The sequence below is a fragment of the Paramisgurnus dabryanus genome, chromosome 8 (genome assembly GCF_030506205.2).
Source record: "Paramisgurnus dabryanus chromosome 8, PD_genome_1.1, whole genome shotgun sequence".
In the NCBI taxonomy this organism is placed as follows: domain Eukaryota; kingdom Metazoa; phylum Chordata; class Actinopteri; order Cypriniformes; family Cobitidae; genus Paramisgurnus; species Paramisgurnus dabryanus.
The window spans coordinates 28,338,683-28,364,057 of record NC_133344.1 but is presented as its reverse complement, the minus strand read 5'-3'; the positions used below and the strand labels follow the sequence as shown (position 1 = coordinate 28,364,057).

Genomic DNA, 25,375 nt, shown 5'->3' with positions numbered 1-25,375 from the left:
TGTTTGTTTTAACCCAAGCAATAGCCATTATTTCACGTCTAGGTTAACTACAGTATAGATCCGATATAGCCTGGCTACGAGTAACCTACTTCCAAAAAAAATCTGGATTTGGTTACATATAATTTTTGCTATCCCATCATGTGAACTATCCCATCATGCAAGGGATTATTAATCTCATTTATTTTTGGGTCATGGTTAGACGACTATTAAATTTTCCTTGACAGCTCAAATGTTGCCTTGTTTTAGCCTAGACATCTGGGGTCTCATTTATAAACTGTGCGTGTGCACAAAACAGGTCTGGAAACGTGCTTACGCCAGTTCCCACGCAAAGGTTGTGATCTATAAAAAAACAAACCTAATTGGAAAATGGCTTGCAGGGTGGGATCTGAGGATGATTCATGTACGCACACTTGCAGGTGATCTGTGATTTATAAAGGGAACATTGCTTTGTTTTATAAGTCTTAATATTTTTTGGCATATGACATTTTTGACTTTTGTGCATACGTAGACTTTTAGGGATCCTACGCACAGTTTTATAAATGAGACCCCTGGGCTTTGTTTGGGCTGCTATCAGACGTCTTTTAAACACAAAATTGATTGCAATGGTTAGGTCAAATATGGACAAACAAACTTTTACATAATTAACATGTTTAATAAATAAACTTTTAAACATAATTAACTGTTAAAATGTTAATCATTTTTTCCGTAATACAATTACACAACATTCAATGTCTCTGTGACTCATGTTAACCCCCGCAAAAACAAGTTTACACACATTATCCCCGCACCATGCCAACCTGTATCCGAGCACACTATTCACCTGACCTTCAAAATGATTATTAAAAAGTCTAAAAGCAAAAGCGTACAGTCATCAGATGTCATTTAATGTGAATATTTGACAGCAGGGTAGCAGCTGAGAGCTGTTGGCGTTAATGAGCGCGCCAAAGCGCTGATGACTCACAGGTCTGGGTAACTCTGTACAGTCGCTCGAACAAATGTAGCACAATAGCGTGCCATGTTTAGACAAAGTGATGAAGATTGTTGAAACACGGCACGGCCGCTGTGCCACAGCGCTTTATTGGCCTGCCCCGCAATAAGCACATGTTACAGGCTGAAATTTTAGAGGGCAGTAAACCTTCCCTTCTAAATAATGGAAGAGCATCTGAATGGAGTTTTGATAGGGTGATAAACACGATTACTTCGCTGATAAACAGAACGTGAAGGTTGCATTTACACTTCAGTGCAGTTTAATGGGGATTTTAGAGAAATGGATGGAGTTGAGATGAGGTTCCTACCTGTGTGTGTTTGCCGATGGGCTTCCAGGGCATCTTCCTTCGAAAACTGAGCTCCGCATTGATCACATACTAGTGCTTTTGGTCCAGCTGGAAAACAGGGACAACACATTTCATTACGATTTTGACTTGTTTACATCAATGAATACAGTACTTCATCAATATAGCATGCATGATTTAGTTGTCTAGCCCTACTCAAGCTGGCATGAACTCCAGAAGTCCTGGTGATCCATGTCATCAAATAACTCTTTTACAAATGTGCTTGGGTGAGGCTTTGATATTTCCTATTCATTTTAAATATTACATTTCTTTAACGGTTATATACTGGTTCTACAGGTATGTTGAAATGAGTAAAAATCCACAAATATTCCTACCCAGTCTCATGTAGTTGTGTATAAATAGAAATAGAAGTGTGAAAATCGTGCAATATATATACCAAATTCCAATTTGGCGTGCATATTATACGCCAGTCCTTTCCATTCACTTCAACAGCGCATCTTTTTTTGTCGTTTTATTTATTGGTTTTTCAATTTTTTTTCTGTTTTTTAAACCATTTTGCTTGGGTTTAGGGTTAGATTTTAGATTTGCTTAAGGAGGTTATTTAATATACAGGTTTCTCCATGTTTTTGTCTATATTTAAGCCATGGTCGCTTAGAGTTGGGGTTAGAATTGGGGTTTGGGTTAGAAGGTCATTTTTATAAATAACAAAAAGTAGTTCTAACCCTAAACCCAAGCGAAAATGATAAAAAAAGCAAAAAATAATAATAATTGAGAAAACAATAAATAAAACAACAAAAAAGATGCGCCGTTTAAGTGAATGGAAAGGACTGTTGTATCATAAGCATGCAAAATTGGAATTTGGCGTATGTATTGCACGATTTTCACACTTTTTATATTTATACGCATCTACATGAGACTGCGTAGGAATATTTGTGGATTTTTACTCATTTGCAACATACCTGTAGAACCAGTATATAACCGTTAAAGAAATGTTTATACGCAACACTGTGAGACTGGGTTCAATATTCTGTTCATTTTAGTTTAAAGATTCAGATTCAAAGAATGCTTATCATTTTCACAGATTTTCAATGTGACCTTGTGAAACACTGTAATGCTGTGTTTACACCAGCCGCGGTAGAACATTTGAGTTCACTCACTTCATTCGCGCGTAAAAGCCACGTGTGAAATTCTAGTAATGCGAGAAATTAACGTGGAAATTTGCGTCATGGGAGGGGCTTCCGCGACTCTGCCACTCCGCTCGCTTCCTGTAATTATGTCACTACTACAGCAAGGTCCTGATTGGTTAATGGAGCGCGGAAATCCGTCGAAGTTCAGATTTTTCAACTCAATATTTCCCGCAGCAACGCTCAATTCACGCCTCGCTTAACGCGTGTACCGCGCCGCAGGATAATAATCCGCGTGTTATCGCATCTTTGCATTGACTCAACATGTAAATCACCCGCGCTTGCCTCCTCTACCGCGGCTGGTTTAAACGCAGCATAAAAATGATGTCAAATCAACATATATTTTACGTTACTTTAACTTAACAAATAAGGTTAAACAATTTCTTTGTTTTTATAAGTTATGTCAACAAGTCAAAACTTAAAATAGTAGGTTGAAATGACTTGCAAACCCAAGTTAAAATTTTTTGAGGGTAAATTGTATATAAACATCATTCATTTTCCCACCAAATTTCAACAGAGTAACCCACTGTCCCCGAAGAGTATCAAAGAGCTGTTCTTATCTATGAGAGCTGCCAGCTTTCTCTTGTCTTGTCTTGATAAAAGGCCATAAACCATAAGCCGAGGCAAAACATCTCCTGAAGGATATTAAAGCGCTTTGAATCTTCAGTCTGATTTTGTCATATATGAAATATTTTCTTATAAAGCAAACACTAGACCTATTTATTGTGTGTTCATAAAGGTAACAGTAATAAATAATAATCATACTATAATAAAGAAATGATAAGGGTCTTGATAAGAAAGGTCTAGTGCTATGTTCCCTTGTTTCAGATAACACATAATTTATTTGTCAGCTCTAAGGGTGGTCTCTTGGGATTAATCTAAAAAATCCTGGCAAGTTTGTTTCTTACACCCGATTTCAAAATGACATTTTTGCAAACTATTTTGCATAAATGATTTTTTTAGCCAATTAAGAGACATTATTTCCATGGCACATAAGCACATTTCCTCCCCAGTACCTACTGTAATGCGTCTGAATGTTTTACTACAGAGTGTGTATGTAAATGTTATTATTGTGATTCATAATAAATTCTTATTATTGTAATACAGTATTAAGTTAAACCAAGACATGTCTACCAAGATGGTTAGCTGTAAACATGTAAACATCTATTTACATATTATATTTTTTTCACATTATGGAAATTAGATTGATAAATAGAAGTTATGAGGAAGGGTTACCCAATGATCATAAAAACTTATAATGGAAAAAACAAGATACATTTTCTTGTACAACACAATAGGTAATATAGTCTTTTTATTACATTGTGTAAATTGCCCTGGATATTCTCCTGTATTTTTTCAGCTTTGTGAGATTCATCATCAATCATGAATTATCTACAGACTAAAACGAGTATACAAGATGTGTCCAAAAACTATAGAGAAAGAAAGACAATAAAAAACATTTGCATAACTTCCTACATACAATTATGGTTTAGAGCGTTTAAAATCACACAATCTGGGGGAATAAATGTATTTATAATTGTCCATTTTTCCCAGTAATAATCATTAAGTAGTCACTTAATTTTCCTTACTCGATCATTAGACTATACGCAATAGTGCCCTAGCACACACACAATTAAAAAACAGTGAATGTAAAACATTTCACTTAACCCAGTTGCAATCACCAATTTTAATAACTGGACTAAATAACTTTTCTGATGGCCATTACTTGAAAAGCCACCTAAGGGAATCCATCTATTATTAGTATTAGATCCACCTGTGGAGCTGCTGGCCCATTATGAAGTAGGCCAGGATGTTTTTTAGGAAACATTTTACTTCAGAAACCACTCTTAAAAAACCGCACACACCGACCAAGAAAAAGAAATGCCGGCTGACGCTGCCTTTCCTGAACAATTCATGAGGGACGAGACCCACTCAAGACAGAAAAATGAACAACACACTTGGTTCACCACACATGGTGTGCAGTTGGGGACACACAAAGTCTCTCCAACTTTTACCATTTCCTGCACTCTCCTTACCTCAACCTCACAGATGTCTTAAAGGAAATCAATAAAATTTTAATCTGTAATGACCCTGGGCTCGTCAAATATCTATTTTCACTCAGTTGGCCCTAAATGGCTTTATTATGACTCATTAAAGCACCCACAAGCTTCGTGAAGTCAGCCAGCTAGCAACTAAAATTAGCGCCTTTCCCACATACACTTTCGTCCTGTTCCTTCTGGACGACAACCCAAAGCCCTTTAAAGTTTAAAAATGCCCTCGTTTTCAGAATCATTACAAACCACACTCAGAAATACTTTGATGGTGTGAGTCACGAGGCGAGCGTAAATTATGCCTGAGAGAACATTTGTGATGGATGAAAACACTCTGTGTTGTTGGTTGATTTAATATTGTCCTATTAAAGTCAAAGTCAATAGACTCATCTGGCCATCCTTGCAAATGTATGCACACAAAGTAGTAAACACACAAAATGTAAACACATAGATACAGTTTCAGACGGTTCAGCGGCAACAACATAAACAAACAGTTTTTGTTGCCCAAACTTAACTTCTGGTAGACTTCCGCAAATAATCAAAAACAAAGTCCCTCTAGAGCAGATTATTTCTGATAGCAATATAAATAAAAAACTAATAAATTACCTTAGTTCAAATCATAGCCAAAGCTTATCAACGACTACACAGAGCTAATGTTATTGTGTAAAATTAGTGTAGCTACAGATCCTTGAATTCTTGCCTGGCAGCCAAACCTTTTTTCGCACAGCGGTGATCCATGCTCACCAACTCCCCTCATCTTTAGGAAACCAAAATTTTTTTTCGACAATGTATTTGTTCCAGATGTCAGTTTATCCATTAGCCAGACCGATAAACAAACACAGACTGGAAGTTAAATTCAGGCCAGGCAAAGTGCGTGCGTCCAATAAAACCGTCTATACTGACACAGTCTTCTTGCTCACACCTTTACACTGTTTCCTAAACCGCCTACTTCTATATTATATAGTAGGGCGAAAGCAGTAGGCGATGTGAGTGGTATGTCTGAATTCATAGTATTCGAAAAACAATAGGAGAAAAGTACCCTAATTCTGTCCTCAAGTGTTCATTCAAAATAAATACACTTTACCATCCCGTAAGCCCCAGGGAGAGAAGTCATCCAACGAAAAAGAGCCATTCGTTATTAAGAAATATCTGAAAGCGGTAAAGCGGCACTATTTGTATGCAAATACATACAGTATATTAAACAGCTTTCACTTGTGGTTAAATTATGTTTGTTTAACGTCATTCCAGTTAACAATGAACTTGTTGTTATGACGCCGTATGTCACATGATGTATCAACATGGCAGATGTAGTATGTCCGAATTAATTCATACTATACTATATAGTAACTGTTTTAACGTTTGTATTTCAGTACTGTAAAAATGTGTGATTTCGGATATATATGAACAAAGACTACCAATATTTTTTAAATGGAGACAAGATAAAAATAACGTATACATATTAAATTAATAATGTACTACTTATCAGTAATCCATAGTTTTTTTAAAGATTCAAACATTACTGATAAAGTTGAACGAAAAAGATTAATAATTTTCACCTCACACATAGTTTTTTATTGGAATACACTGAAATACATCACTTCCGGTCGGCATATCATATGCGATGTAGTTCAATTTTTTTTAACGGATCCAATGCTCAAAACGGATCATAAAATTGCTCATCCCATATGGTCGGCACCTCACGCAGCCCCTTTGCGACTCTCCATAAGAAATGAATGACTTCCGGTTTATCGGCCGTCATTTGTCGTGTGCATTGGAAAGGCGGATTTAGTTTTGCTTTAGGGCCAACATTTTTCATGAAATTAAACATAAATCATTAAAATCATTAAAATGTATTAATATCCAAAGCGACTAACATTCACAATTCATTTATAAATGTTTTTTTTGTGTAAGTGTTCCCTATGAAAACAAACACACAATCTTTCTCCTGCTAAGACTGACTGAGCTACAGGAACATAATATTTTGATTATTTATTGTAAAACTGCCTTGACTTGGCTTGCTGTTAGTGTGTTGTTTCCAAAGTCAAAATGATTCAGTTATGTCTGCCTCTATAACCCATTTCGACGCAACCTATCAGTTAAACACCCCTGCTGTAAAGTTTATCTCTACACTGTCAGAAACAAATTTGTCATAATATGTACCCCAGCTGTCATTGGGACTGTACCCTTTGAAAAAGTAAAGTTCTGCAACTGAATAGTTTATATTACCGGTAATACCTCAGAGGTACATATTGATATCTCAAGCAAATGTATACATATCTGTACCTAATGGTACATATTAGGACCTTTTAAAAGGATACTGCCACTGTGACTATAGTGTGACTATACTGTGTATAGTTTTGACTATGGCTGTATCACAAATCCTACTTAGTTGACTTCACAGTAAGCCACTTTAGGCACGAAAGTATCGTATTCAATAGCCTATTTGTCTTTTCAGTACAGTATGTCTGATGTGTTCTGTTGTGATGCAGCCACGCTCTCTCACATGCCTCTTAACAGGCATTTCCTCTCTCCTCCAAAACCTCAGCACCCATTTAAAACCCATGAAGCAGACTCCATATTCAATAGGTTTGTGTTCTGTTTCAGAAGGCACATTGTGTACTGTATAACCCATAAAAAACAGCCCAAACAGCCTCCAGACTGGGCTCCAATCACCCTCCATCAAAACACTTTGTCTGGCATACAAAAATAAGATTCAATCTCGTGCTGAATACCAAATTAGACCATTAAAAAACAAGGGCTTCTGCTACTTGGCAACCGTAGGGATTTAAAGCTGCTAAATCCAATGACGGGCCAGAAGATCTAGGGCTTTTCTGTGCTATAACGACTGAATTAGATTTTTGCATTTATTTTTTTCCCCATTTACTGCCTTGCAAATTAAAGACTTTATTTACCATTCATAAATTGTTAGCGTTTGGGTGTCAAAATGAAAACAACTATGTTTACTTCGCAATTGGTGAGAGGAAGTCGAATAACAGGTCACCGTGGAAACAACCATTACAATACAAAGACATAAAGGTCATGATATTAAACCAGCCCTATAGCAGAGTGGTTTAATGCCTTTTCAAAATGCCTTTCTGTCAATCTCTCAAAGTACAAAGAGAGGTTATTTATTATCATGTTGATAACCGCAGGCCTGTGATGTATGCGTGGATTATTACAGTGATTTCAACCTGTGGGTCACCAGCCAAAAATCTAAGTAGATATGAAGAGTTTTGTCCTGAAACACGAAAAATGCGTTAGTAAATTCTTAATTTTACACAAAATCCAATATCTTCCGTTTTCTCCTACCAATCACAGCGCACCATTCCATGCATTGTAAACAATAATGGTGGCACGTTGAATATACTGTACATGGATTCTGATTCTTCTCATCTGCTTTGTACATCGTGATCAACAAACAAACAAAAACAAAATAATATTTTGATTGCACTGTGGTGATGGTTTTCTGTGGTGGGGAAGAAACATAAGCCACTCGGGCGACGGAAAAATGCCGGCTGATGCTATGTGAATAGTAATTTGTCATCTTGTCACTTGTTTTTGGTATAGAAAACACATTTTACCAAAATTGATTTATTGCGTTTTGAAACCAAACTCTTCATATGTTGCACACATCAAGAGAAAAACAAAAATAAATGCATATAATTAAGTGATTATTTTGGATAACAAAAACAAGAATCAGATTCACCTGTCACTTAATTTACAGCTAGCCATATTATACAGATGCCAACACAAACAGGTTGTGTGCCACATCCTTATCCACAAACGTCAACGGCGCTACACAAGATTAAAGGAAATATGGCCCAAACAGTACTGTACGAGTTACAGTATGTGGCACTGCATTCACTCCACCTTACCAAAAAAGAAAAAATCTGGGTCATGACGCAAAACCATCTGAGAACCGCTGGTTTAATCCAGCTGATTAGAGTTAAAGAGAAACGGGTGTGGTGGCACCTCTCAACCACTTAGCGTCCGATCCGTCCTCAAACAGCCAGCAGTTCACATTTTGTAAACAAGCAGTTCTGCATTTTTGTTTTATTTTGGACTGGAGCGGCACCCTCCCTCCACACTATTTTGGAGAGCGGTGGCTTGGAGAGCAGTCAAGTTTGATTAATTTTGGGATTTGGGTACAGTATGTTCCTGGACACACATCTGCGAGCGATCATAAATGCTCCAGAATGCTGGCAGAACATCCAGACCTGCCGGCAGCTGATGATGTCATCAGCGCGAGGGAAGAGCTGGAGTGCCGCCAGGCTTGAGAGCAGGGCTTCTCTCAGACACCCAGACAGAGAGAGAACGACAGAAAAAGACCGAATAGACAGGAGAGAGAGAGATCTTACGACAAAACATCTTGACTGGGCTTTTCAGCTTCAGTGCTGCACATGATGATGATCACTTTTATGCTGTCGTGTGGCGTGTGAACAGGTGCCACAGTGGATTACGAGCAGATTAAATGTGGGAGTAACTGAATATTGTTGCCAGTGTTTATGATATTGATTTATGACAGATTAGGTGGGATGGATTATGGAACAATAATAAACCTTTTTTATTTTTTATGAAAGAATAAAAAATGAGAAAAAAGATCAACAACATACAGAAGCTCTGTTTTAAAATCTATCAAGCTCCCTTTCTGCCTTTACAGGCAACATCCCAACCATCATAAAACCTCATAAGTGAATGATATGCTCTACATAAGTAGCAAAACACAAACAAAGCTTCATACAGAACACTGTTTGATTTTATGAACTTGTTGGGTAAAATGTTGTATTACTGTATGTTTAACACTTCAACATGAAACATATTTATTTACTGTAGCTGCAGCTGCACTGTACTGTGGCTCCATATGTTGTTTGTGTGTTTAAGAGCTCACCACAATGCATTCTGGGATTGCCTTTTTCAGTTAAGGACACGTGGGATGCTGCCTTGAAATCTGATGAAAGTCGGATATAATTTACATTTACGCATTTGGCAGAAGCTTTGATCCGAACAAGGTATGCATTTTATCATTGTGTGTTTTCCCTGGGATTAAACCCACAAACGTTTGCACTTATGCCCTACCATGGAGCTACAGGAACAGTCATCATATAATGCAGCTTAAAGAGCACCTATTTCATTGCTAAAACAACGTTATTTTGTTTATTTGGTATAAAACAATGTGTTCGCGTGGTTTACGGTAAAATAACGGTATTTTCCACACACCGTACATTTTTGTAGCTCCAGATTTCACTCTCTTCCTGTAAAGCATGGATTTGAAAAGCTCTGTGTTCCTGATTGGCCAGCTAATCTGTATGTTGTGTTTTGCCTGAATACCTCTGACGTCAGCCGGAAATGTAACGCTCCTTACCATGTTTGAAAGATTTGCTCGCAATGCAATGCTAACAGGAGTTAACTTACAGGCTGTGAGTCTTGTCTACATCACCAATCCCAGGAAGTAAACTGTTGCCTACAATCTGTGTGTTTGTTGTAGTCCAAGAAAAGAGATTTACGTTTGAGATGATAACTCACTTCATCGTTTACTTTGGGGTTTGTACCTTTTGCATATCGATAACATGTACTAATACACACTTACACACCAAACGAAATGTAAAAACGTGAATCGGACAATAGGTGCTGTTTAATACATATACCTTTTGGAAAAGCATTTAGTGCCGATGATGTTTTAAAATGCTGCATCCCTATAGTCAGCTCTAGGGGTGCAACGGGTCACAAAACTCACGGTTCGGATCACATTACGGATTTTGAGGCACGGATCGGATCATTTTTCGGATCAGCAAAAAAAAAAAGTATGGGAAAATTCTAATAACAAATCAAGAAATTACAAACATTTATAAAAAGAACAAGGTTGCACATTAAGTAAGGTCTAAAATCATTAGTTACAGAAATCAAATGAATAATAACACTGCATTTATTATATTAATTAAATGTAATTATTATTTTTTTAAAGCTTCAGAAGTGATTTTCTCTTTGTCTTGGGTTGTTTGATTAACATTAATGACACAGACTTAAGTAGGTCAATTGAGCTTACTGTCTCTTTAAGACCAAATGTGCACAGACTGCATCTCTCTGTTTGTGCACTACCGAGTCCCCTTAAACGAGCGCAAAGACACAGACAAAGAGTTAATAACAGACGGCGCAGCATTACTGTCGTCCCACATAAAAACGTTACGTTGTTTTTCATTGCTCTATTAGCCAAATGTATTTTAATACACTACAGTATGAGAGAGAGTAGCGCAACTCTCTGAAATGTAAACATCAAGAGTTCTGATCTTTGAAGGATGATTACGTCTGACTCGAGCTGGACCGGACGCATTCAACCGCACGCGTGCGTTTGTGCGTAAAGTAAACTGATCACTTTAGCGCCGTTTCGCAGTTAAACTGTTTAAAATCACTTGAATGTTAACATTTGCAAACCTTTATAACACTTACAAATTATAAACTTTCCCTATTTAAATTTGCGTATTAATCCGCGAATCACATGCGAGCCGAACCGTGGGTCGTGATCCGTACGGATCACGGATCAACTGCGATCCGTTGCACCACTAGTCAGCTCACAAGGTTTCAGAAAAGAGCATGAGAAACCGACGTAAAGAGAAGGAAATTTTAGGTTAATTTGGATAAGGGTACTGTCAGAATCTTGAGCGAAACCTGAGCTGATAGAGTCAAGTGAGGTGTGCTTCACAAATCCTTTCAGAGAGACGACTACAGACTTAATCAGACAGGTGGACGGACTCGCACACACTCACCGCTGCCAGTTTAAGTGTATTTCTCCTTCACTTGCAACAGTACATTCCCCTTTGAAGCACAATTTACTCAGGCCAAGTACCGAATTTAATCAGCATCAATCACACATTCCTGATCCTGAGGTCGGAGCTATGGGTTTGAATGTAGCCTGGTACGTATCCCAATACTATTTTTAAAAAATCCCCTAAATTATCTATGTGAATAAAACCTAGCTCTGATACTGATGCTAAACCTAGGTCAGTAACTGGTACTGCCTAAAAAGAAGAAAGAAAGGGAAAAAGCAACAACAGCTGTACAACAGGCAAAAACACAGTCTCTCGCTGCCAGACTTCATTTTTCAGTCTGTGTCTAATTTGTCTACGATTATGCAAGTGACCCACCGATAACAACACTCAAAAGGGAAAGATCCAAGTTATTTTAATAGAGCACATTATGCAAAACAATACCAAACACTTACGTAAGATGTCCTGCCAAACATTTCACCATGATTATTTAATTATAGCTCTGGATGTGTATAAACAACTGGAGCTGTCTTCTGCCTTGAGCATGTTTGTTTTGTATACCTCCTCATTACAATACACCAAAAAAAGTTGGCAAGGATTAACTGTACATACTGTACTAATAGCGTGGCAAACTGCCCAGACTGGATTCCAGCCAGGCCCGAAATGTTACAGTTGAGACGCAGATGAGAGCGGAATGGGAAATCCGGGATAACTAAACACACCCGTCACGAATACACGGAAGTGCAATTTGTCCCGTGTGCTACTGCAGGTTAAGTGTTTCTTACATGGTGGATGACAACAGGGCAACAGGAAGCTCATAATAGTTTGTTATAGGTAAGCCCGGAGTATAGTATGTTTTTGTGCACTGGAAAATTGCATCACATGCAATATACGTAGACCCTTGCGTACACCTTTAGGCCCACACACATGACATCTGTACCAATTTGTGAATTTAAACTTAAATGCAATTTTAATTGTGAAAAACTGATATTTAAATTCTGTTGAAACTTGGTCCAGAGTACTTTCATGAAATCAAATTTGTGTATGACCTTTGCACTACTAACACAATGCTCTACCCACTGAGCAACACAAACACTATTTTCAGACCGTCGTAAGCCTAGTGATCATGTATCATTTCCATGTATATTTGAACCCTCCCCTGTATTATTTCTGTGTAATGCCAGTGTTCATGAGTGGGATTTACCTGAATGAGAGAGCATATGCATCCTCAGTCGCAAACTATCCAGAAACTGCTTTCCGCAGAACTCGCATCCAAAGGTCTTGACTCCACCATGCAACTTTCTGTAAATGCAACACATAATGTAAGATAAAGCTGGTGTTGAATATGTGAGTGCTATCATACAGTACTAACAGTATATATACACTTTGATCAGTCACATCAGATCTATTTCTAAAAACGTATCTAGGCTTCCTATGTACTATTGAGCTTTAGATAATATACTGTACAGCAAAATTAAATTAGAGCCAAATAAAGCATTGATTCTTTGATTTTCATAAAAAAGTGCTGTTATGATTCAAAACAAATATGATTTATAAGACAACGAGAAAATACATTTTCATTTTTGATTACATTTTGTCGGTAACACTTTACAGATAGGTTGTATTTGTTAAAGGTGCAGTGTGTAACTTTTAGAAGAATCTCTTAATATAATATACTGTACATAACTCTATTATCGGTGGTGTATAAAGACCTTACATAATGAACTGTAAAGTTTTTATTACCTTAGAATGACCCGTTTTATTTACATACACCGCGAGTCACCTTACATGGAAGTTGCTGTCATCTTTCTACAGTAGCCCTAGATGGCCAAACCGATCTACAGGGCACGTTTCATCTCTACGTTGTCTCATACGACAACATGTTTGTCCTTTGGTGGCTATTATATGCACATTGAAATTGAGGGGTTAGCTGTTGGTTGCACTAGATGACGCTAAAATTTGCACACACCACCTTTAATGCATTAGCTATCTTGAATTAACAATGAACAATACAGCATTTATTAATCTTAGTTCATGTTATTATATCAAAATTATATCAAATCAACATATATTTTTATGTTACTTTTTTATACATTATGTCAACTTAAGTCAAAACTTAAAATAGTAGGTTCAATTGACTTGCACAATCAACTTATTTTAACCTCATGCTGCCTTTTTTTACAGTGAACTAAATTTTTTAACATTAACATTACATTTAAACTAACAAAGATTTATAAATGTTGAAACACTATATTGCTCATTGCTATTTCACATTAGATATGCACTTACTAACATTAATAGGGCTGTCACAATGATTCAATAATCGTCGTCTTGTGATTGTTTGACCTCATCGCGGTGATATCATGCAATTATTATCAACCACTGATAATAATTGCATGATGGCTTTCTTCTTTGTTTTAAAGCTTATTGTATATCTATTTGTTTTTGTTATTTGCTTGTACAGCACTTTGGTTGGCCTGCGGCCATATTTAAATGTGCTATAGAAATAAAATGAACTTGAACTTGAATTTCAAATCACCGCAATGATTGCATATCACTCTAAAAAACACAAGGGGGAGCTGCAGCAGCTGTATAAATGAGATGTATCATATGGCGCTGCTTAACTGACAGTGTAACGTGATACATTGCAAAGCCAGTCAATACAAAGGATAAAGAGCATTTAAAAAATGCTGAAAAACTTTTATAAGCAGATGCTATTTTTAAGGACATTTAGGGAATCGTTTTTTTTGCAGCCATGTGGTCCAGTACTAATATGACCTTAGTAGGATTGGCTACTATTTAAGGCCTATTCTGATATAGTCAGTTTATTTTGATTGCATTTTTATTTCTTAGACACTTTATTGTGTTTATTTATATTTTCAGTTTTTTAAAGATATATTCATTCAATAATTAATTACTTTTAAATATGTGTGTGTTATGTGTATTAATATTTACTGCCAGGTAAACCTTGCAAAAGATTTAATTTAAATAATCACAACAATGTGTGAGAATTATTTCATAAACAAACATAAAACGTATGAGAATTAAATGTCAAAGCAATAAAACAGACAATTAATCATCAATTTATTAGGCAAATAACCGTCAGCCAAATTTCGTAATCGTAACAGTTAACAAATAAAACCTTACTGTAAAGTGTTAATCTTGTTTCCTTATGTGTTGTCATCACGTTTGAGTTAGTTTGAATAATTATAGGAGTTTAATTTTAGGTTAAAATGTTGCTTTAATGTGTATTATTCCTAAAAAAAAACTCCTGATATTTTAAGCACCACTCTGTCTCTGGCTTGAGGTTTGTTTCGATGGTTGAATATTCTCAACAGTGCGCTGTGAAAGCTTTTGGCCGCACATTTCTAAGTCTTCATGCACTCGAGATTTTCATCAAGCAGGTCTGAATCAATTACGCCTAATACACATAAAAGCAGTTAATGAACTGAAAAGTGTACATATTATAGCCTAAATATATATACAGATATAAAGGTCTGTGTTCAAAACACTGCAAATAGGTGTGCGCAATGCCCATGTCAGAACTTGTCTGAGCACAGCAATGAAATATTTACCATCCAGACATAGTGACCTGGTGGCATCAACAAAAAAACATTTATGGCTCAGTTTTATCAAAAATTAAACACACACTCGTCAGAGAGAGGGTACACAATGAACCTAGACAAATATACAAGTAGTAACATTGACTTTTAACCGACTGGCCAAAAAGCACGTATCAAAGTCAAACATGCCAACCGTCCTCTGTCCTTTCAACCTGTGCTCTGGCTCAAAATATTTGTTTTAATTAAAACGTATTAAACGCTCCTGAAATACCCGGCTTTGGTATGTTTAACTGAGTCACTCTATACATATCAAGTACTTGTCTCCCGCCCACTCTCGCTCTCCTTACTCGCCCGTCTCCTTTCATGTGAATTCCAGCCACACACGCAGACACAGTCGGCACGTGCGCTGCATCAACGAGCAGCCGGCCGAGCCCATCGCAGACGTAACCTTTATTCTTGCTTTAGAGCCCTTAATTATCATCGCTCCACAACCGGGGCGCCCGCAGACACACGCAGACTCATTATGAACAGGGGCATATTATTTCACCTTGAAAAAAGCTGTTAATGTTAACCCTCTCCGACACCAGGAACGGTCATGTTAAAATATTAACTCATTTAAAGTAATCGAATTTAATTGGTTATAGACCTTCTTTCAGATTAAAATGGAACAAGTCAACACCTTTCACTCTGGACGTTTTATTTCACGGACGATGTTTGCTCAGGGTCACGTGCCCTTTGGTCGAGGGCACGCGGACACAGAATGCGTGCTGCGTTTCACAATTTTAAGCTATGAAGCCTCTGCCTAGTCGTTGCCCTTCGCAGCCACAACACAGGTCTGTAATAGAGCGCCTGACAGTGCCAAGCCTCCCATAAACAATATCCACTCAAGCGAGCTGGACATGCTGAGCGCTGCTGCAGGCAGCCAGGAGACATTATCTACAGATTCATGTGTTCCGAAAAAAACTGCCGTTATCTTAACTGTATACTGCTGTTGGGATAAAAATGACACATTACAGCAGAGATAAGCTTTAAAAAGTGTACACTGACACAGCGCAACACAGAAAAGCTTTTTAACAATACTGTATACAAACTGTAGAGTTATTATAAATGGTAAAGGCAGCCAAATAAGTGACTGGTGAATATGGCTAATAGGCATGTGCCCTTTTTAGTGATACCGTTTTCAAGGTACGAGCTGTGTTTACACAAAATAATTTAATCATTAAGTCATTTAACTGATTTGATGTTTACATTGATATACATTACAAAAATACATTTCCGAAATAATATTATATATTAAAGGCTTTATTATACATGTTGTATGTTGCCTAAAAATAAAATGTATTATGTTAAAAACACATGTTGCAGTGGCAATACCGCAACACCATGGAACCATGGTATTTTTGCTTAAAGAGGACATTTCTCAAGACTTATTTTTTAAGATGTCAAATACATCTTTCGTGTCCCCAGAGTACGTATTTGAAGTTCTAGCTCAAAATATCATATAGATAATTCATTATACTTTAGACTTTGTAGGTGTGAGCAACAATGAACTGTTTTTGGGTGTGTCCTTTAAAATGAGCTAATGCAGATGAGCTGATCTCTGCACTAAATAGCAGTTGGATAGTGCAGATTAAGGGGCGGTATTATCCCCTTCTGACATCACAAGGGGAGCCAAATGTCTATTACCTATTTTTTCACATGCTTGCAGAAAAAGGTTTACCACAACATAGTTACTGGTAGAGATGCAGCGATACCGATACTGGTATCGGGTATCGGCCTCGATACCACATTTTCTAAAGTACTCGTACTCGTTAAAAGTCCCCCGATACCAGGGATCGATACCACGGTCTGAGAAATGTCTATGTTTGAGCGGCGTGTAAGGGGTTAATGCCTCTTGTGTTGTCCAAAGAGGCAGAGTTTACAACAAACTGGAAAACTAGTCCCTTGTTTTTTTGTTAAATTATATGACTAAAGCTGTTACCTGTAAATTTAAATCATGTTTTTTATTAAGTACTCGGTATCGGTATCGGCAAGTACTGAAATGCAAGTACTTGTACTCGTACTCGTATTCCAAAAAAGTGGTATCGGCGCATCCCTAGTTACTGGGTTGATCTTATTCACATTTTCTAGGTTGATAGAAGCACTGGGGACCCAATTATAGCACTTAAACGTGGAAAAAGTCAAGAATTCATGATATGTCCCATTTAATGTTTTATCATACCGCCAAAATCTCATATCGGCTCATGTTTAAAGGCTAATATAGATTTTTAGAGATCACTCTGCATCAAGGCTTTGAAACGGTTCACGGAACGAAAACGAAAACCAGACACTTTTGATGTTTTGCAAGGAACAGAAACGAAACCAGAAACTTTCAAAAAATATATGTTGTGGAACAGAAACGTTTATTTAAAATAATGGTAACTGGTTAATACCGTAATTTTTTCGTTCTTGCACAAAATTTTTGTGCAATACGACTCTGTGAAGTTCACTTCACCGAGCGACTGTTTATGCTGCATCTTCTTCCCAAAGCGCCGTTTCGAATTCATCCTCCATCTGTGTGTGTGTGTGTGTGTGTGTGTGTGTTTAAGTGGACTCAGAAGTGTATACACGGAGAGATGCGTTTTTAAAAAAACAAGCTAACAATCTTTCTGTTCTTGACAGGACACATACAAACAAAATGATCTCGAAATACCACAGTATTCTTTTTCTAATAAAAACATTTGTTTAAGTTGCTTGCCAATAAACGAAATGGCAGAAATTGTCCTTGTCTTAATTCATGTATAATGCTGAAACAAATATAGGCATGTCAGAATTACAGTTATGCCGCTTACATAATGTAACATTTTTAATGTTTGATGACAAGATAGAGACTTAAGGAAAATTAATGTAGACTAATAATTTAAGTTTAATGTCCTAATGATCAGCCTACTTATTTGTATGTCCCACAACTGACATGGAACGTTATCAACCAGTTCGGGAACTTTATTTTTTTGTTCTAACTGGTTCAGGAACGTCAATTTTAGGTTTAAAACCGAAAACCAGAAACGTTAAAATACTGTTTCTGTTCGGAAAGAACCAACTGGGAAAAAGATCTGGTTCAAAGCCCTGCTCTGCATCTAAAGATGAATAATGAACATACCTCTAAGCCAGCTAAGTTGTACATGGTTTATAAAATTATAGCCTATCATTGACTTGATTTCTGACTTTGGCTGACACTTTGGCTACGTTCACACTGCAGGCGAAAGTGGGCCAAATTAGACTTTTGCTGACTTTTTTGACCGATATCTGATTTTCTTACGACAGTCACCGGTTTCAGTTTTTTTAATGGTCTGACTAGTTGCTAAACTGAACTCTTGAACAAATACCTCCTCAAAAATAACAAATGTTTTGGTTTGCCTACACTCTAAAAACAAACAGTGCTATATAGCACCAAAAGTGGTTCTTTGCTCGTAATCATAGAAGAACCGTTTTTAGTGCCATATAACACCGGTGAAGCACCCGTGAAGCACCTGTGTAGAACCAAATAGGGGCCATATAGCACCACATATGGTTCTACATAGCACTATATGGTTCTACACAGGTGCTTCACTGGTGCTTCACCGGTGTTATATGGCACTAAAAACGGTTCTTCTATGATTACGAGCAAAGAACCACTTTTGGTGCTATAAAGCACCGTTTCTTTTTAGAGTGTAGGAAATCTATGTGTTGTTTATTTTGCTTGTTATATAAATAAACTACATATAAATTACTTTGTTACTTATTACTTACGAGTTTACCGGAAGTTACGTGTTGACCACAAAAAGCGCTTGTTTATGTTGTTACTGCTGAAACCGTCTAAACAGTTCACAAATGAGACTAATGGCTGTAGCATGTAAATGCGAACAATCGAACTGAGCATTTAGACCTGCAGTGTGAAATAAGCCTTTGATCAAAAGTGACTTATCGTGCATTTAATGTTACACTATGTGTTTTATCGACAACTAGCTGTGATATTGCAAATTGCAACCAACCTCAATTTCGAAACGCAACGAGAAACTATTTTGACAATTTTTTGTATTTTGGTTGAACTATTTCTTCAACATTTACATTTTATGTAAGCAAAGTTAATTGTTGTGAGTTGCTAATAATAATCGACATAGTGCTAAACCGCTGACCAACATTTTAACTGTTCAATAGCAGAAAACCTTTCAGAAATCCCACTTAAAAGACACAAGAGATATAACAACACTGATCTCAAATGTGTAGAAATACCTGGCAAATGGAACAATGAGTGGAAAATCAATACACTTCGTCCCTATCCCAGTCAAAACAGACTGTTGTTGTAAGGAAATCCAAAATGAACACATTATACATTTTGACAACTCGTTGCATTATTCAAATAGTTCAGTCTGTGCTCCAATATTGGACATTGATATGCGCATTAGGACCGGTAACAGAAGAACATTAAATAATCCTGAGGTTAGATAAATAAATTGATTTTTAGCACACAATGTGCATCTCTGAAAGAGCTAACGGGTCAAACGTAATCCGCTGATTGATTTAAGTGCATCTGCTTTGAAATAAACAGCTCAGATGATGTTAGAGGAGAAAAACAAATCTGAAAAGATGATGGTTCATTTCGTCTCAACAGGCTGGTGTTATACATTCCTAATAAAATGCCGGCATTAAAATGTCGACTTTCTCTACGGAGACAAATTGTTGAGCTGTCTGTTTGAGACAGGGCAAGCGCTTGTGTTGCTGGAGTGGGCCACTGGAAGTGGCTTTGATTAATGGCAGGCCAGAGCTGTGCTGCTAGAGTACCTTTCCCACTGAGAGAGCAATTCAGAGGCTGATGTGTGCAATCGGATACTAGAGCACTGCCAAATTACCAATGAGACTGCTTTAAAGGAAGTCTTCTCCAAAGCCGTGTGAGAAAACCGTATGAGCCATGAATGAGGAAACAGCAACACTTTCACAAACCGACAAACAATTGTTCTTGTAATCTAATAACATATGGTTGCCAGAACCTTTGGAAAAATGACTGTTGTGATACCATGATATAAATAAATAAAAACATTTTTGTTAAAATATAAATATATATAAAACATTTAAATAAATATAAAAAATATAAATAAATATAAAATGTTAAAATACTGTAAGACTTTGTACATTTTTTGTCCTATTTTTGCACCTGCCTGATCACCCAAGGAGGTTGCATATCGGGCGAGAAGTACAGCGCCGATAACTTGCGGCTATCGCACAACCGACGTGCACATTAAATTGTGCGAGTTTGATCAAACAGTGTCTATTTCCTGATGCAAAATATGCGTTAGCAGCCTGTTAATTGTTACAATTTGGGGACATGACCTTATTTAATGTTATAATATGTGAGTGGCGCTTTGTGGCCCGGAAGGGATTTGAGCAGCGTCCAGAGTCACTGCAGACAGTTACCGTCAGATGCCACCAGTGTTTGTACATTTATAGAAAATAATTTGTTTGATTTTTATATACATGGCGCGATGCAAAGCGGCACCATGACCTCCTTTATAAAGACCATTCCTGCATCCAAAATTGCATACCTTGACAGACTGTATTGAAATAGTTGAAGTACCTACTTATCGACCATTAAAACGCTTACGTTCAGTAGTACGTTCATTAGTACACTCTATATAGTATGCATTTGGAGAGTGTTCGGACTAGGGCTGGGAGATAAAACGATATTGATATGTGGCGTCAATGCACCTTTATAGATAACGGTAAAAACAACTTTCGATATGACACCTGTTAATGCATTGCTAAAACTGCATTGGACTAAATTTTATATTTGCCGTGATAAAGGAGCGTGCCGCGAGTGACAAGCAAACAGCCAATAACAAGTGTTGCTGTGGGGTTCGGTTGCGCCATCGCCCTATAACAGGAAAAGCAGGAAAACCTTGAATGAGTGCTGTGGCCGAGGAGATTGTCAATAATAAAAGGAAATTTTAGCTCGCCAGTGTGGCAGTTCTTTGGTTTTTTTTTTGTCTGAACAGCATCGGAACAATGTTGTGTGTCGGACGTGCATACTTAACCAATTCTTACCAAATTTGTACAAATAACACGCAGTGTGATTATTGTGCAATAGATACACCAAATTCCAATTTTGCGTTCATATGATACGCCAGTCTTTCCCATTCACTTATATGGCGCATCTTTCGTGTCGTTTTATTTATTGGTTTCTCATTTGTTTTCTGTTTTTTAAACAATTTTCGCTTGGGTTTCGCTCGAATAATATAACACATTATATCAATGATAAACATTTTAGCTTTATCGCCGAGCCCTAGTTTGGACATACATGACATACGTCGTCATAACAAGTAACTTGGATGAAGTTAAACAAGCGTGATTTAACTACAAATAACATTTGAATAGAGCCATGTTAACGCTTTCCGACCTTTTTTAATATGAAGACGCCTCTCCTTTGTCTTCTTCGTTGGGTGACTCTGCTCCCGGGGGCTTAGGGCTTAGTAAAGTTTCCATCGAATGCACACTTCAAAATCTTGCCGAAAAGTAGTAAGTCATCCGCGTAAAATTGACATTTAGGCATTTAGCAGACATTTTTATCCAAAGTGACTTACAAAGATTATGAAACAATAAAGTGATTTGTCATAGGGAGACTAGAAGTGGTTATACCAAGTTACAAATTTTCATGTTTATATTTGAATGGGTCAAAACAACCCAGCATAGGTTAAATTACAGCCCAATGGGTTGGGTGTGTCTCTTTTTGACCTAATGCTGGGTTAAAAAATAACAGAGCATTTTTTAAGAGTGTATCAATTTTAACATACTATTCGTCTTACCTACTCGCCTACTACTGTATATAGTATGGAAGTAGGCGATTTCGGACATAGCGCATCTCTTCTACAAGCTATCATTCATGCTCACTAAGAACTCAACAAAATGTGGTACAGCCCATGTATACCAGTATTTAGTACAGTTGGAAGCTAGACTAATACTAGTTGGTTTGGATGAAGTCTTTCTCACTTTGCAAACAGGACAGAATGCCTTTAAATTGGGAAGCGTTCAATTTATCTGTGGTGTGGATGCTCAATGGCTTGATGGTATTGTGTGAGACCGTTGCCATTATGACACCACAGAATACAAGCTAGCACACCTGACTTGTGCTTCCCTCAGGCTTTATTGAAAGACCGACACTTGTAATTTTTTTGTAGAAAACCTCCCCGTTGACAGAGAGCATGTTGTAACAGTAGTGGAAATGTTACAGTGGATGTTTACCATTTTCTATGTACTAAAAACTGAAATACTTGAAATGTAGGACTATTAATCATGCATTGTGAGTTACAACAGGTTTTAATATTTATTTGAAGCAGTTGGGTAAGACTGTGTATCTTACTCAAGGTCGAAATGACTGTACAGTACACAAACAAATACCATGGCAGTGCTTCAGAAATGTATTTTTCCCTCACAAAGTTTTGTTTGGATTCAATTCAGTGGCTTTGGCAGTAAGCTGACTCACTGACCTTTAGCTACCCTTTCTGTGTATTTTTCTAATCTTTTAACATTAACATTCAATTTTAGTTCATTCAGAGTATTGGAGTATCTTATAAGGGTAAATAATTAAAAGAGATTTGAGAACACCACAAATTAGCTGTGAATATGTAAAGCTGATAAAGGAACACGCCAATTTTTTGGGTCTTTGGCTTATTCACCGTATCTCCCAGAGTTAGAAAAGTCCATACATACCTTTTTCATCTCTGTGCATGACGGAGTGCTTCTTGTTCTGACGCACACCACCGCTAGCCTAGCTTAGCACAAAGACTGGAAGTAAATGGGTCCAGCTAGCATACTTCTCCCAATAAGTGACAAAATAATGTTAACATTTTGACTATTTATATATGTATATTTATATGAATATTTAAATATATATAGAGTGATTGGCTCACAGCACCTGAGAAGCCCTGTGGTGAGGAGCAGAGAGTTTGTGCAAGTGTTGCACTAATCACCCACCCAAGTAGCAGTGCTTTGCATACTGAGAATATAGTTCCCAGTATGTAAAGGGTTAAAAGATGGCTGTGTCTCATATTAGTGCTGTGTTCAAAATATCAATACGACGATCCATCGTCATGGGCGCCTGACGATGCACGCATCGATACAGCACCTTCCGTATCGATTCGGATGTACTTTTGAAAGTAACGTGACGAATTGCCGTTGATCCGTGATCCATATGGAAAGGACGCATGTGTCCCACGGAGTATGTAGAGTTAAAGGTGGCGGGGTATACTTTCACTTTGCATGTCTGTCTCGCTGGCGCACGTGTCTGCATAGTGAGCCGCGTAATCGCGCTCTCTCTCTCTCGCGCGCGCATTAAAGTCAATGAGTTCAGTATGAAAGCGCAGATATCTTAGCCTATACTACTGCAAAGGGCTTTATTAGCCATGCTCTTATAAAACAGTACTAACGCATTTGAGAAGAAACACGACAAAGATTTGCATGTGAAAAGTGTACGTCTAGAGAAGAGATACAGAGCTGCTTCAAACTATAACTGTCACATTAATAATCTGATTTCTATTAAATAGTATAAAGTCTGACTGCATGTTTATAGATATATTCATAGATGTAGAATAATGAAAGACAAGAGTAAGCCACCATCTTTGTAAAACTGCTTTTAAAAAAAACATAAGTTAAGTACTAACTATGGGATTTTAAATATTTCTAATAGCTAATAAATGAATGGCAAAAACACAACTGTTACAAGTCAACACTGCTTATTCAATGTACAATAAACAAATAATAATAATGTTACTAAATTCTGAACAAAAATGTAATTCAAAATAGTCTTGTATCGTGATGCGCATCGTATCGGGACCCTTGTATCGGGATACGTATCGTATCGGGGAATTGTTGACGATACACAGCCCTATCTCATATGATCATGTTATTTGTACACGCTGTGACTATATAAATCACAAAATATAAATAGTAAATTGTTGGTGTTTTTGTCCATTATTGGGAGCAGTATGCTAGCTGGAGCCATTTACTTCCAGTCTTTGTGCTAAGCTAGGCTAGCGGTGGGTGTGTCAGACAGAGTTAAGGGACAAACAGAGATAAAAACGGTATGTATGGACTTATCTTACTCTGGGGGATACGGTGAATAAGCTAAAGTCCCAAAAAGTTGGCGTGTTCCTTTAAAGTTTTGCTGAAGTGCAACAGCATTAGTCATAGCAAATGGACAGACTATCATTGATTTAAAGTAGAGATACACCAATATAAATATTCAGAGTAGGGTGACCATACGTGCCATTCTTCCCGGACGCATCCCGTCCAGGATTTCGGTGCGTCTTTCGGAAGTTGTATTTGTTGACAGCATACGCCATTCAGTTAAAAACATAAGATATTTAATCGTTGTTTCATTCTTACCTTAAAATGTAACGGTTGCTTTTCTGTAATAATAATAATAATCCTCTATGACGTATGCCGTCGACAAATACGACTTTCGGAAGACAAACCCAAAATCCTGGACGGGATGCGTCCGGGAAGAATGGCACGTATGGTCACCCTAATTCAAAGTGATATCTCCCGATACAGATAGAAATTAGCATCTCTAATTTGAAGCTCAACTTTAGCATAAATACTTTGTATTGCTGTATTTACTTTAACTAAATTGATTTGTACATTGCTTTAACAATAAATGATGTTGTGAAGCACCTTTCAACGAATACTGTAATGCTTTACAAACCTCACAGCAAAAAAGCCTAAGGTGACAAAGGCAAGCAAAAACTCCTTCAGGTGTACAAAAGTACAAAAAACAAAAATCCACCTCTTTGGGCCGCATCATATTTAAACAATATTATACAAATCATATACAGTACCATTGTATAAACAGATTTCATTAAACAGATGAACTCCAGAAACATTTTTATTTGTTGACTGTTTGGTTGCTAAATTGAATTTGTAATGAAATCTATTTAATATGTAAATAATTTTTGTACAGTATGCAACATTGTTTCACCTCACACAGCATCTTTAATATCACAAACCCATTACTGATGCAGGATGAATAAATATTTTCCATCTAAAAAGTTGGCACGCACCCTTCACAGACTTTGAAGCCAGTGACAGTCCTGGCACACAGGGGCCACATTACGCTACTGCATGAAATCAGTGAGGAAATCTGGCTACTGTCCATTAAGCAAAGATTACACTAACCTTTACTTTGATCAGTACTTTGGGTAACAAGCAAGAAGACGGATCAAAACATGTGGCTGAGCCAACGAGATCAAAGGTTGGAGAAGCGTTGTTTGTATTTTCACATATTACGCTTGAGTTTAGGAACTGTGACTAAAGTCGCCGTATTTCAGCTGAATCCCACAGTCACCGATCAATAAGTCACCCAGCCCCCAAGGCCAGAACTACGAAAAACAGGCGGACACCCACTCAAACACACAAAGGAGGGTTTGAACGCAAGAACAATGTGAAAAGAAGAAGAAAAACACCCTCTGGGCGCCAAAGGTCAGAAGTTTGACCCGACCCTAAAGAGGTGACCTGTAT

The 25,375-nt window shown here is 37.3% G+C and overlaps 1 protein-coding gene across 1 annotated transcript in view; it reads right to left on the bottom strand.

Moving 5' to 3' along the window:
• The window catches only part of zbtb16b (zinc finger and BTB domain containing 16b), a 65,851-nt gene that overhangs the window by 31,196 nt on the left and 9,280 nt on the right, over positions 1-25,375 (bottom strand). Inside the window, exons 3-4 of the mRNA XM_065281379.2 lie at positions 12,493-12,590; positions 1,296-1,382 (exon numbers count right to left, since the gene is read on the bottom strand). Of these exons, the coding sequence (XP_065137451.1) occupies positions 1,296-1,382; positions 12,493-12,590 (185 nt within the window). The remainder of the gene's footprint in view (positions 1-1,295; positions 1,383-12,492; positions 12,591-25,375) is intronic.